Source organism: Acanthochromis polyacanthus, chromosome 17 (assembly GCF_021347895.1).
Source record: "Acanthochromis polyacanthus isolate Apoly-LR-REF ecotype Palm Island chromosome 17, KAUST_Apoly_ChrSc, whole genome shotgun sequence".
Taxonomy (NCBI): Eukaryota; Metazoa; Chordata; class Actinopteri; family Pomacentridae; genus Acanthochromis; species Acanthochromis polyacanthus.
The window spans coordinates 34025227-34040912 of NC_067129.1; the positions used below are offsets into that span (position 1 = coordinate 34025227).

At 38.4% G+C, this 15686-nt stretch overlaps 1 protein-coding gene across 1 annotated transcript in view; it reads left to right on the plus strand.

Annotated features, from left to right (window-relative positions):
• LOC110967763 (unconventional myosin-VIIa-like) overlaps positions 1 to 15686 on the plus strand; it is a 95750-nt gene that overhangs the window by 2860 nt on the left and 77204 nt on the right. Inside the window, exons 3-4 of the mRNA XM_051937378.1 lie at positions 3991 to 4059; positions 11789 to 11902. Of these exons, the coding sequence (XP_051793338.1) occupies positions 4042 to 4059; positions 11789 to 11902 (132 nt within the window). The 5' untranslated portion in view covers positions 3991 to 4041. The remainder of the gene's footprint in view (positions 1 to 3990; positions 4060 to 11788; positions 11903 to 15686) is intronic.

Sequence of the window (15686 nt, forward strand, 5' to 3'; positions counted from 1 at the left end):
ATGCTGTTTGGCTGTTCTGTCCCCTAATTTGGTCCAAACCAAAGTATCTCAGTTACTTCTGGATGGATTGCAGTTAGATTTTGAGAGTAAACATTTGTGTTCTTCAGAGGATGGATCCCACTTACGAATGAAATAACGTATTTTGAAGCATTGCATGAAAAAAAAGTTAATGGAAATTTGTTCTAGTTTTATTTAATGGTTTTGGGTTTTCCAAAAAGAGTTAATGTGCTTCTGCTGACTTAAACATGCTAACATTTGCTAATTAGAACTAAATACAATGCATGCATTCAGTTAATGTTACAGATATTTAAGTCTGGATTTAACGATGCTGTTGTCAATGAAGCCACAGAACAAACACGACTCAAAAAGCAAACATTAGAGGAAAAAACAAAAAAGCTTCTTTGTCTTTGTCTCCAAACAGCTGAAATGATAGATAAAAAATGAGAAATAATTACAACTTTCCAAATAAAAAAAAATCCCGAAGACTTCTCTCCATTTTTCTCTCATAGATGACCAAAATTTTTATGTTTTTTTCTTGTTTTTTTCAGTTTTTGTTTTTTTGACAAGCAGCTAGTTTCGTTTGAGGCTTCTTTTAATGTGTATTACAGCCATGTGTAATTAGTTTTACTCCAGTGCAGTAGATGGAATCAAGCCTAATTCACATTTAATTTTAAAAAATCTGTTTTATGTAAGATTTTAAAAGTTTTACTTAAATTTGTTTGGTTATTATATGGAGATGCAATGCATCATGATCCCTGAATTCTCTGTAACATGAGGTTCATGCTTTAGATTTTTGTTTTTCAGCAACTTATTGAATGCAGCTCCACAAAACTTCAGACATTCATGCCCCCACAAGGATGCATTCTGTTACCTGCTATGTTACTGCTGCAACACCAGAAAAACAGGCGTCCCATCAACCGTGCTCTGTGTTTAATGCTAACTGTAAAATGTTAGCATGCTAATTTAACAAACTACAGTTGCAAAGGTGGAAACCATCAGTCTGTTTGCATGCTAGCATGGCTGCGTACGTGTTGTGTTTTTGTGGTACCAGAAGTTTCTAAAAGCCTGTAGAGTTTAAAACACAAGCTTCAAACTGAAAACCAAGGCTGTGTAGTACAGAACTACAGAATTACACCGACTACTGCAACAACGTTTACTTCAGTGTTTGTTTTTAAGAACAAGCTAGAGGCTCGAAAATGATGTTTTGTCTCAAATTTATCCTGTAAGTCGAACACACCAGTTCATCACATCACACGTTTTTAAGGACGAGACTTTGGTCACAAATAAGTAATTATTATTTTTAGGGTACTAATATATAATTTGCATATTTAACCATAAAATTTTACATAACTTCAAATTACAAACTACAAATTAATGTAAGTAAAAAACTGGTGATGTTTCATGGTGATTTTCTATTAGTTTAAATACTTAACCGTCAATGGTGGTTTCCAGTGAAAATGTTTGGGAATAGTTTAAAATTCATATCTTTAAAAGCTGTTTTCTCAAAATGTTTTTTTCTCTCATGAGCCTCCTCTTCAGTAGCACTCACATACGCCAAACTTCCTAATTTTATTCCCATCTATATTCTAAAGGTTTTTAAGGAGGGGCTGGCTCCTACATCATTCATCACCTGATTTATAAAACATTGTATTTGTGACAAAAAATACAGTGTTTTCAGATTCAAGAGCTGGGAAAAAGAGATATTCATTGTGCCCTCTGTGTAAAAACTTGATTCCAATATATCAACATAAAAAAAATAAAAATTGAAGCTAGTTTTATCCGATGTTCAGATGTCTGTTCTGAAATTGAATGCAGATTAGAGAATTTTATGATATGTAATACCTTATTTGCATATTTAAACATACCATTATAGAAATCTGGCAATGCAGCTTGTAGCAATAAATAAATAACAATCATTGTCTTATTGCAGGGAATGAGTTTCCTGTTTTTTATATACAGAGCTGTGAGCAGAAAGAAGCCCACGCTGTCATGTTTAGTGCAGATCTATAGGTCTGTGTTGGGGCCGGTTGCCAGATTGGCACCCTGCTGCTCTGGATAAGAGGCTCTGTCTTGGCATAAGCTGAGCGTATTGTGACTCGCTGCATATGGATGGCTGGAAATTAACTGTATGCTGGATATCAACTGGTCAGCTGCTGTCCAAAATGTTTTCCCTGATGAACCTGACTTTTTTTTTTTTTTTTGTCTTTAATACAGATTCCAAATGTTAATCCACTTATTGGACCACTAATGGGTCATTAATACATTTGCCACCTCTCCTGTAACAAGTTTCATCTTCATCACTCATACAGTTGTTTTTTTAACCACACATGCTGTTTATGTGGCTTATTGCATTCTGTTCCATTAACTCAGTACAGTAAATATCCTATATTTACAGCTGCAGATGTGCTGTATTTGGCTTAAAACTCAACCAATAAATTGTTTATCGAACGCTAAAGGCCACCGTACTGTACTCGCTGCCACATCTCCATCAGGATAACAAAGGAAAGACAGCTCAGCAGGGGAGAAAATGATTCAGCAGTCACGACGGCAACAACGATGCCTCGTACTTAAGCAATGGGATTAGCCCCAGGAATCCAAGTAAGCCGTTAACAGCCCCCACCAGACCCTTTAACCCTGCAACCTCCTCCACCTCCCCCTCCAGTTTCCTTCACTGGTCTCCCATTTCCAGTTTAATACCTAACACTGATATTTCTGGTGATAGAGTGGATTAAAAAGCAGATTTTTAGGCAGGAATTAGCCTGTTAGCTGGCTACTCATAGACAAAAGGCATCCTTACCAAGTTGTGTATGCTGAATTACAATAAGCTTCAAATATAGTCTAGCTTATACAAAACAATGAAAAAGAGTGTCTTTATTGAGGCTTTTATCCTCTTTTACTTGTTGTTTGACAGCATGCAACTTTGCCATAAAAAGCTCTAAAAATCCAGTCTGCCCAGCATCAGTCACTTTAACTGAAACTTTGAGAACCTGGAAGGATCATCTTTGATAAGATTAATGATCAGTGGATAAGTTCAGCATCTTTGTGTCGCTTTGATGTGATCGTAAAACAGGTCTGTTGTCTTATGTCTCACGTTGTTCTGTGAGACCTCAGAAAATAATCTTTTTGTACTATTTCTGACTATTGTTTTTCTTTATGCGTACATTTTTATTTCTCATTTAAGACTGTGAGGCTGTACACTTCACTTCTGCTTTCACACGTTTCCGTTTTGCCTTTTATTGGCAGTAAGCTAACATGAAATTAACCAAATTGGTAATTTCTTGAATAATACCCATGGCTCCTAAAGCCACTCAACGTTATCTACTTTGTTTTGCATTTAACTTGTGAGAAGTTAAGTGGAGTTGTCGTCTCTTCTAAGATCTGCTCACTTTCAATGATATTTAGATGCCTGAAGAAGTGAAGCTGCACAGTAGAACCCACCAAATTCAACACTGCTGCTGATTTAGCAAGCTAACATTTGCTAATTAGCACTAAATACAGTGTCTGCATCCAGCTAATGCTACAGATATTTAAGTCTGGACTGAACAACCCTGCTGTCAATGCAGCCATGAAACAAACATGACTGAAAAAGTAAACATTGGAGGAAAATCCACAAAGCAAACAATGTTTTTCTCATTTCCTATGCTGATAATCATCTCACAACCCTTTGCGTTGGTCTCAGCCTCTATGTTTTGAGCCCCTGTGACATGAAACATGAAAAACTTGTGTCTACTGTTTGTTCTCATCACATGCCAAGAAAGTACAGGATCATGTTGATCTCGTGCAGAGTTTTTGTGCTTGTATGTCAGAGTCTATGATGGTAAATCTGAGCTTCTCTAAGAAAGAAGTGCTCATCTTTATCTGTGCAGCCGTAAACTAAGTAGTTTTTGGTGACTTTACAGCAAGTTATATGTGCTAAAATGCATGATTAATTCAGAAAAAGGTACTTTGCGCTGTCAGTTGTGTGATTTCTGTGTCCTGTGTCTTTTGCAGAGCCCATACATGGTGACGTCTGATGTCCAGGAATCAACACGAGGCTGAACCATGGTCATTGTGCAGCAGGTAGGACATGTTGGGGAGAAACGACTCCATCTGTTTATTTTCCATCCGGTTATTTCAGTTTTTGAATGTCTACAGTCTCTTTTTCACAGTTTTCACAATGTCAATGGCCAGTTCTTCTTAGTTTGTGTATTTTGTGTAAAGTTATTCTTTAGGTCAACACTGAAAACAACAGATGTTGAGTCAAAGGGCTTTCCAATCGAGAAGTTAGCTTACAAATTTAAGAATTTTTATATGAAGGTAAGCATCTTAAAATATTATTTTCTGTTGCACCAAATAACCTAAAAAAAATTAAACATTAAGATTAAGACCCTACAACATTTATTGAATACAAGTTACCAACCTGAATTAAGTATAACAAGTGAAACCTGCAGTATTATTTAATATACCGAACTATGTGACCAAGTTAAATATTAAGATTAGGCTGTTCAATATTTTACATTGTTTAATTGTGTTGGACTTCTGTAAATATTAAGGTTAGAACCTGCAATAAAAATGATCCTATGTGAATCTTGGTTGGACAAGATGCTTGGAAAAAGTGACATTTATTTGGCTAATCAGACAATTAGGAGCTGGCCAAAGAGGGTGGAGGTTATTTTTGATCAGTTTAGGATCAAGTTATAGAACAAACATTTTTTCTAGTGTAATGAACATTTAAGAATAATTTGAGAAAACGACTCTAACATAGTGGAGAACATCTGGACTAACATTCACAAGTTAAAGTTCAGAAAATGTATTGTTCTTTTGTTTGTCTTTTCTGAAGGCAAAGAGTCAAATAGGCACTGAAGTACCTCTGTAAACCACCAGCAGGATTTTATTTAACCAGGAAAAATCTCATTGATGTAATGTATCTCTTTTTACTATCTTGAGCGTCGTGGCCAAAACAGGCAGCAGCACAATCCAACAGGTGACAGACATGGACGGAAAAGAATAAAGTGTATTGCAATATCATGAAATTCCAAAAATATGATACTTTTACTGATCCAATGTGAGTCTGTCTGCCACGTAAAGTTCCTTTGGGTTAATTCAGTGAGATCACAGGTCTCTTTAAGATTCAGGCACTTTTGCGACTGATTTTAAGCAAATGTGAACTAAAACAGCCTTTTTTCCAAATCAGTACAAGCTCTGGGAAGAGATAACAGGAATAATTCTTTGGAGAAAAGTCTGTTTGGCCGTCAGGTATTGCCAAACAAAAATTTGGACTTTAACAAGAAGAATTTATTGGTAGTTTACAGCTTGTTTTTGTGGAAATGCACAACCCAATGCATGTTTGTTTGTTCCCCTTTTATATCATCTATTTTTCACTGACTAACTACCAAATGCTTTGTCATGTTGAATTATGCTGTTTATTGAGTAAAAATGCCTCGTAGCTCTGAGGAACTTCTCTACACAGCAGCATTTAGTAACTTTACTACCCGATTAAAGGTCATCTGAGAATTGATGGGTAAATGAGGGCAGAAGGTTTCTGAACTCACTCCAGATTCTCCTCTTAAGAGGCCGCAATCACTCCATCACCCTTGTAGGTGGTTCTGTTCATAAAAAGGTCTGCTTAAACCTAAGATAAGTAGAAAAGCAATTATAATATCCCTGAAAGATAAGATAAAAAGTGAGATTTCTGCAGCAGCTAAAGTGGATTTAAGATGTGACTTTATGGCTTCATCTTTTCATCATGAATAAATATTCTAGGTGTCTTTTACATCACTTCAACTTGACATTTTGAAGTCTTTGGAGACCCAGATTTGATCGTGTTGAACAGAAACTGTGATTAATAGCCCAAAATAACCTGGATGAAAAGTGAAATGCAATTAAAAGTGAGTGGAAAGTGGAACTATTTATGCATCTTGCAGCTCCCAAGTCGCTAAATATAGCAAAAGCCAACATGTCTCCTCAGCCAGCTGCTGTTTCTCCACATCAGGCCATCAGGAGCTCAATAATCTGGTGTCTTTTCCCTCCAGAGTCCTGCAGGGCACGACTCAGACTCTCAGCGAAGTATAAAGCTCGGCTCAGAGCCTTGGCCATCGTCTGTTTGCTGTTAAATGGAAGCAGAAATAGCATCCATAAGGTCACAGTCTAGACTGAAGGGGTGAACTCAGAGCTTTGTGCGGCACTGTTTTCTGTTATGAAGACATTTGCCAGCAGCTGTCTTTATGTTCAGCGTGTAAACAAGCAGCAGACGCTTAAATCTGTGGCTATTTTTAGTCGTGACTTATGAGGTTATTTAATTAAGTAGCAAAAGACCAATCTGGACAGCCGCTGAGAGCATCTGAGGTTGGAAGTGAAGTGTTTTTTATCCCTTTTATGTCAAAACTGTGAACAATTTTAAGTTAAACATGCTTTAGATTAAGCTGAGATTTACTCTTCATCTCGGAGCATTTTCCACTATTTGAAAGCTGTTAAAAAAAAAGGTGCTCAAACCCAATGGAAATGAAGTAAAAATGTCCAATTTGTCCACTTGCCTGGTCCAGACTAAAACTTCTTGATCATGTATTGTGTTAACTCTTACGTTTCATCACTTTGTTGAGATTAATTTGTTTTTGTGGGTTTTTTGTGGCACAAAATGAGTCGCTGACCTTTTTACTTCCCTGACTTTTGCTGTAGTGTCATCATAAAGTTTGTGTTTACAACATCTCAACTACTATTACTACAGTTAATCGCAGGACTATATGCAATGACTTAACTTTAAATTTGCACCACCATCAGGTCAAAATTAAATTTATCCAATGGTGGTGTAGCAGACTGTAGTGGACCCATGATTTTTACGCATCTTCACCTATGGTTGAGTGTGAACTCTGGTTTAATTGCAAAGTTTAACCTCCATTAGTGTTAAATCCTGTTTTACTTCAGTTTACAATTACTAGAAGGACACTTGGAGAGCACAGATCTTCATCAAGGCCAATGCTCACAATTTTTCACATTTTTAAAGAACGTGATCCGCATCTGCAAAAGATTTATTTGGTCTTCCTCCAACTCTCCAACCATTTTCATGAAATTTGTTTTGGTGGGTTATTTGTTGCGGAATTCTGCTTACAGACAAACCACACAGAAAATGCAAAATATATTTAATGAATTAGTTATCTTTAACTTGCGGAGCCATCATATATGATATGATTCCTGTTTTTGTTTTTTTTTGTAAAATAAATAATCAGTTCAATTTTCTCTTTTTTTAGGATTAATGGCCTTATAGCAGTCATTTAACTGTACAAAATGCATCATTGAATTCCATTGCTTCTTGCCATAGCCGTGCTGTTTCCTTAGAGGTGCAGCACTTTGTATTGCACTGAAAAATGACACCACAGTGAGTAAAAATGTCACATCTCTACAAGGAATGAAGCTGCAGTGACAAGCTGTGGAACAGTTATGTGTTTGCATGAACAGCGCAAGCTATAAGCTTTTCTCTTTTTATTTGTTTATTTGTTTCGTTACCGATCTGAAAAAAATGTTCCAATCCGTGACTCGGAAGCCACGATACAATACAAACCTTGAGTTTTGTGATCTGTGTCTTTGCTGTTATCCAGTGATTTAAACAAAAAAAACAGGCAAAGAAATAACCGAAGTGTAAAGCATCTTTCCAAACTAAGGGCTTATTTAGTATCTTGAGTGCAGTTGTGATTATTTAGACTTTATTTGGAGTCTTTGCAAACAAAGACATGCCAAACAAAGAAGAACAAAATTGTTGATTTAAGCTAATTTTAGAGCTCACCAGCTTGGCTAATGTCACATTCAACACCAGTCAAGTCCTACTTTGCTAACATTACTGATATAAACCCATTTTTAGCCACCATGAAGTTCATGTTTCAGGTTTTTGAATGACAAATCTGTAATTTTAGTTGAAATAACTGCAAAACTAGCTATGTTCCCATTAGCCTCAGCTGTTTGGTGCTAATTAGCAAATGTTAGCATGTTGAACTAAGAGAGCAGCAAACATTATAGCTGCAGAACGTTAGCATGTTGGCGTCATCACTGTCAGCTTGTTAGCAGCTCAATATATATATATATATATATATATGTATATAAAATAACGTCATTGTTTTATTATGTGTGACATTGAGCTGCTAAAACTTCTCATTCCAGCTGTGTTAATGAACCACCGTCGTTTTGTAATAACGTAAATCTAGTATGTTAGAGCTAAAGGGCTGTCAGGTGCGTCAGGGTTTGTCTTTTATACATTGTAGCTACAATATGTTATCTTCACAAGTAAATTTACTGTAAAAGAATACAGATAAAGACAAACATGCAGAATGTGAAGATATGTTAGCTAAATTAAGGACTTTTAATATACTTTTGCTAAGTTTCTTTGTTAATATTTAGCTTTTCCATTTCAGCTTCAGCTGTGTTTGACTCATATCTGAGCCAGAGCTGCATCAATTAATCAGTTAATTGATTAGTTGTCAGCTGTTGAATTGTTCAGCAAGGAGGAGGCATGGGCGGCAAGGGGGTGGCATGGCTCAGTGGGTAGAGGGACCGTCTTGTAACTGGAAGGTTGCTGGTTTGATCCTCGGCCCGTTGTGCTCATGTCGAGGTGTCCCTGAGCAAGACAACGAACCCCTAATTGCTCGTGGTGGGTCGTGGTTAGCGCCTTGCATGGCAGCTCCCGTCATCAGTGTGTGAATGTGTGTGTGAATGGGTGAATGTGACGTATCATGTAAAGCTTTGGATAAAAGCGCTATATAAATACAACCATTTATTTTCAGAGTTTATTAATTGGTTAAAGAGTGTGTATAGGGAGAAGAAAATCTGAATTTGCTGATTCCAGCTTCTGAAATCTGTATGTTTTGTGGTTTCTTTCCTCCTCTGTGACAATAAACTGAATATATTTTAAATGACAACAGAACGATATATTTTATGAGCGTCAACTTGGGCTTTGGGAACCCCTTTCACCATTTTCTGACATTTTCTAGATCTACCAACTAATCAATTATCAGTTAAAAAAAAAAAATTAGTTGTAGTTATAATCTAAACACTTTGACATCCTCCATGTCTAACCTTAGTTTCCATCGTGAGCCAGTTTCCAGTTAATTGGCCGTCCGTTTATGTGTTTAAAATGCTTATTAATAATTAATTGATTCATAAACACAGTTGTTGTAGGTTTGTATGTCATTGTTACTGTTTTCTGAGTTACATAAGTGCTGATAATATTTCTTATGCAGTGTAACTCGTGACTCTTTCACATGGACACGCTCGTTGGAATTTACACATTCTTTGTATGTAGATTTTTGTCTGCAGTAGATTTGAGCTTTTCACTACATTTAAATACAAGATTTAAAATAATCTTTTTAATTTATTTTGTCATGTTTAGTTATTACAGTTAAGACTAGCCTGTAAATTCACTCTTCTCTGACATAAGTTGCTGCTAATGTAATTCAAGCTGTTTTTCATATAAATGTTCATAATTGAGGAGGATTTTTTTATATCTATATAAGCAGATCATTTCACCCTTTCTGAATCTCATTTTCACTTGTTTGTAGTAATAGGTTTACATGTACATACTGTAAGTTATCAAGGTGAGATAATCTGTATATTATCCGGAATTAATCACCCCGGTATCAACATTCAGGCATAGATTTTAGCTGAATGCCATTAGAGAGACAAAATCAGGATATCAGCTCAGCCCCGTTAGAATGAAACTTTACTGGGTTTTACAGACTGTCCCAGTGTTACATCACGGCCTTTGTGGGCTGAAAGTGGTCGAGTTTAAGCCTTTTTCAGACTAAATCCTCCCATTCAGAGAGCTGGCAGCTGAGAAAGTAGGTGACTGTGGGTGTGTGATGCAACTCTTGACATTTCCTAGTTATTCAACACGCATAATGAAATAATTCCAGGCACAAAAACAACATGACAGCAGTATTAAAATTACAAAATATAGCTATCAAAACATTACTACACCTCATACACCGTGCATCAGGCTGCTATTAAAGCTCTTTTTTGGTACCACGTGCAAGTTAATTAAATTATTAGACAGTGCACAAGCAATTTAAATGTTTGCTCTGGGCCGCAAGGTTTTTTTTTTTTGTCAGGTTTAAAATGGCAACCAAGATTTAAGGACACAGAGTTCTAATCAGACTAACAACGTCTTGTATCATTCCTTTAAATAGTCTGTTCATCACACAGTTTCATGTCCAACAAGTGCAGGACTATGAATACTAGAAAATACTTTATTGATCCCTTTCCCATTTAAAGTCAAAAATATAAACAGTATAAAACACATAGATAAAGATAAGCCAAAAAATGTGTCCTAGAAATATAAACATGAGTAGAAACGGTACAGGCATAAATGTAGAATGTGCTTTTCCTACGATATAAAGTGTGAGTCTACAGCGTAATAACTAGCAGGTTTTTACACAGAGATTGTCGAACTATGATAATGCCATCAAAGGTATAATAATCAAGGTGTTTATCATCTGTTTAAATCTAAATGAAATCCATTTCTCAGCTAAAACTATTTAACTAAGTCCGAAGGTGTTTGGAGCTTTTTAGCTTTTTGTGAGGCGTCGTTTTTGTGTTCAGTCTTGTTTCTCTCGTCAGTAACCTCAGATAAACCCTCTGTTTGCTGCCTGCCAAGAACCAAAGAGATACAGAGTTAATCCCTTTTCAGACCTGCACTCCTTCTTGTTAATCTGGCATCATCTGAATATTTCGGTTTCATCCCTCGCAGCTCGCTCGCTTTTCCGCAAAAGTTCATCTAAAAACAGCACAAGACACAGTTTACTACCAAAATAACTTTCCCATTTATTTGGCCCTACAGAATGTCAAAAAATGACTTTAACTTCCATGCAGATGCAAAAAGACAGAATCATGTAGGATTAATGAGAATGACATGTAAAATGAAACCCAGATTTTGACCAACTGAAATTCAGTTTGTTGCTTCCAGCTGTTTAGGAGTCTTTCCTCTAATTTTATTAAATACCTACAGTACACAGGAGGATCGACATGAGCTTCTCCAAAGCGACAGATTTGCATTTACTAACCTAATGTAACAACAGTAACTTTATAAAATTACAAATTATCTCTGAGATGCATATGCCCCCAGAGCAAGCCCTAAGGCGACAGTGGCAAGAAAAACATCCTTTTAACAGGGAAGAAACCTAATACATGCAAAGTGCAAGCTAACAGTTGATTCATAAGTTTACTGGTGTGTTATGTAGCATTAGAACACAGGAGTGATGGTTGCTGGAAATGTTCCGCTGTACCCCTATGTAGATATTCCATTAAAAATCAGCCGTTTCCACCTAGAATAGTCATTTACCACATTAACAATGTCCAGACTGTATTTCTGATTCATTTAGTCTTATTACGGACATTTCTAAATGACTACAAACTTTTGAATGGTCGTGTATGTGTGAAAGTATCATTCTTTTTTTTTTTTTAAATCAAGGGAATATATTGAGTCCCAATTGTGAGGTTACAAAAGCATTTTTGAAAGATAAAATATATCAGAAGTTAATCCAGGGGGCTATCAAATGTGACACCTAAATCCTCAGAGTCTTGTTTTATTTGAAAGGATAAAGGTCTCTAAAACTGCTGAAGAAAAACACAGAATTGTCAAAGGACTCTGCAGTTCCCCTCAACAATTTTAGCATCTTTTGGCTTGTTGTCTTTGCCCTTTAACTCTCCAGCATGGGTATTTTAAATTTAATTCCTGTTTCCTGAAGAAAACATTGGATTTGGAGCATCACAGCAGACTTTGCTTTCTCCTTTATGTTGTGTCTAACCAGAGTTGTGTTTTTTGATCCAGGGGGACTATGTGTGGCTGGACCTTAAAACGGGACGAGAGTTTGATGTCCCGGTGGGAGCCGTGGTCAAACTGTGTGACTCCGGACAGATCCACGTTCTGGATGATGAAGGCCGGGTAAGACAACGAAACAGCAGAATTTAGTCCATGAGCCAGACCACTGATTGCAAGAAATCGGGTGGGCAATTTCTAGTTTGTTTTTTTGAGTTGCTACACATCCCTAGTTTATGGTTTGGCATGATAACCATTGCAGACTGGTAGCTTAGTGGTGGTTATCATGCATTTAATCTATGGACCCCTGTTGCAGAAATACCTGAATTTCGTATGGTGCTTGTTTGCTTTTATGGGACTTGTGGACTACCTGTTGACTACCCTTCCCCCCTAAATCATTCGGATTTATTCCCAAGACATCAAAGAACTGAAAAAAATAGTTTTATTTGTTGTCCAGATAAAATTTGACACTTTTATAGCCTTCTTTAAAAAAAAAATATATATATATATATATATATATATATATATATATATATAGGCGGAAATATGATTTTTATTTTTCTCTTGTATATATTTTCTCAGCAGAGTAATTGGGTAATACTTACACCATTTCAGACACTGGATTTGAATTCTGACAGGTCTTACCTTTCATCTGGTACCAAACTTGTGCCTGTAGCCCTTATAGTTTTGGAAATACACACATTTTTATATGCATGTTGTATTAGGTGGAATTTTGCATGGATTTGATCAAGACTCCAGGGTAAGATAAAGTATATGAAACCATGTCAGTTTATTATGGAAATAAATACAAAGAATGTAGGTTATTGAAACTTTTACACCTATTAAGCATTCCCTCGTGTAATAGGTAACAGGGTCACAGGGAGGGGCGAATCCAGGTGAATTTCTGAGGAGCAAGAGAAACACAGGTGAGCATGGGGCTAGGTGAATGCAGTCGGAGAAAAGACACAACACAGTGGTCAAATAAACTGTGACACATACACAAGATCAGTCCTCAGCATCAGGGTCAGTCAGGTCTGCATCTGTGATCATATCAAGATCATCCTCTTGGGGTTGATTGTCACATGTCTGCAATTTGCACAGGTTTGTGCATTTCAGGCCATTGCTCATGCACTGGCATTCAGGGAGCTTGCATTTCCGACTGCAGTTGCAAGACAGCAGCTGCAGCACTGCCTCAGGGGCTGGAAATCCTCGCATCCATTCCAGAATGAGTTGACCATCATTATTTCTGGCCCAACCATGCTCAACTGGGCTTGGGACTTGCAGATGTTGTTGTAGAATACCTGTTACATTTGAGTTAAAGTCTTGTGTCTTTAACTTAATCAGCTGACCTCTGAACAGCATCCACACGTCTGCGCAGTACGGCTCATTGTTTTAAATGGATGTAACTAATGCTATTTTTGTGTGACATGCCTGAATATCTGTTGGATGACACAAAGACAAACCAGGATTTTTTCTGCAGCATTAAAGCAGCTGGTCGCGCTAAAACAATGAGCTGTACTGCGCATGCACGCGGCTCCTGGGAAGACAACACTCACTTCAGAGGTCAGTAGATCAAGTTACAGATGCCTTTTGTTACAGATATGTTACACAATATGATACTCTATGTTACAGATATCTCTTACCTTTCCAGATGCAAGCCTGGTAGTTGGCGCGCATGGCATGCAGAAAGAGGCAGTCCTCACATGGTGGTAGCTGGCTAGATTCAAGCTCCCCACAGCGTGCACAGAAAAGTTGGTAGCGTACTGCATTGATGTCCTTTGTTTTTGCTGGTGCAGAGTACAGTTTGCATGTGAATTCTTGCAGCCTCTCAAACAGGTCCATTGATAGATTCCAGGATTTTCCCAACTCAACGAACAATTTTTGGAACTGCTCTGATTTTATGACAAGCTTCAAAGCTCGAAGCTTCCCATGACCTGCGAATGCACTCACTGTATCACATCCAGTAAATGCATGCATACCAACAAGAGCATCACACACGTCATCTCCCAGCCCCTGGCTTAGTTTTTTTATATCGAGATACCGAACTCGTTTCTGTGTTCCACACTTCTGGTACAAGGGACAGGAGATATCTCTTGAAAATGCAAGGCAGAGCACCAGCACATCAGTGTCATCAGATGTTATAGCTACAGCGCTGTAGCCTTTCTCTGCAGCATGGGCTGCATGCAAAATCATTCTTGTGTCGGCCTCCTCTTGATTTGATTGCAGGCCTGCAACCTCTACGCACTGATCCCTGGTCAGATGCAAGCAGCTTTCCTCACTGGCAATGTATAGCACCATGTTGTTCAGCTTTGCTCTCATCTTGGGCGTCTTCAATTCAGCCACCAAAAATCTAATAAGGTTTGCCTTGTTAGCCAAGCTGCTGAGGAACTTTCTCCATTGCTGGATCCGGTGGCCTGGTGCAATATTACAGAACTGTGGTGCTGCACCTCCTGTGGTGCCAGCCCAATTTTCTCTCAGCATTTTTTATTGATAAACATCGAATACCACATTAATCCTTTGGCTGCTTGCTCCTTCATGCAATATCTGAGTAAGGACAGACTCTGCGAGCTGAGAAAATGTCTGCTCTTTGACCTGAATCTTCTGTATCAGACATATACCATCAATGATGGTTGCAGATGGAGCAGGGATGGTCTCTGCTGACATGACTTACTTCTGCAGATGTCTAGCCAGAACCGATTTGCTTGTCCTCCATAGTGTCCCGTCTCCTATTGCGAGTGATCATGGCAATGGCCCTAGAGGGTGGGAGAGGACATCTGCCATCTGGAGATGACGGCTCTCTGCTGCCAGGACCATGAGGCCAAAAAGCTTTCTGTCAGCCTGCAAAACAGTCATTTTTGGATTCTTTGCAGACTTCTTCTGGATGTCAGTAAACGTCTTAAGTTTCTTCTTGGTCATCTTGTCATGGAACTTGGTCTTTGGCTTGTGGCCTTCAAGTCGATCTTGCTCGAATGTCTCATATGCTTCTGTGCCGATGTTATAGGCATCAAGAAGGTCCTTTGCTATATCTGGAGAGGGGACAGTGCCTGTTGACAAGTTGACAAACTCACTTGCATTTGGGTCAAATGGGTTTGTCCAGTCATTCTCAACAAGCGTAGTACCTTTCCACAGCAGCCCATTTCGGACTGAAGCCCTTTGTCCCTCCTGCTGTCTGGGTATCTCGATTGACCGTTTCCTCGATCGTTTGATCCACAGGGATCTGGCCAAAAGGATTCTGGCTACCAAGCTGGACACTGAAGCCACCCTGCATAAAGTTCTGGTGTACCTCTGGATGGTCAATGGGAAAACGTGACATTGTGGCATAATAATACAGCAGAAAACGTGCATAGTTGGGCTTGTCGTAGGCAAAGCACCATGGTATCATGGCACGGACTGATGCTAGTTGCAGCATCCAGCCCCCCTCTCTTGTTGCACGGAGCAAGCCTAGCATTATCTCAGCCATGCCAAGGTAAGACACCCAGAAAGCTGCCAAAGGATGACTAGTTCTGAGGGAGTTGATGTACTCTTGGAACAACTGGATGATGTGATTGCAGGATGCATCATCTATGAGCACTGAGAGGGAGGCCTGTGACACTTCATTGTGGAAAGTGGAGATAGTTCCAAGGACTTTTTCCAGAAGATGAATCTCTGCTCTGTGGTTATTTTGGATATAAGGGAGAAATCCCTTCCAGGCTACCCTCACGATCGCCTCATACATGACCTTGTGAAGCCTGACAGCACAGTTGTACTTGTGTCCCTCCATCACAGCTGTGATTGATCCTTCTGCAATCACTCTGGACTCCACACACAAATCACGCAGGCCGGCATCCTGAAACCTCTTCCCCATGACTGGTAAAAGGTTGCAGATAGTATGAAACGTTCCCATTCTCAGTATTATGTTTTGGAACTTCTT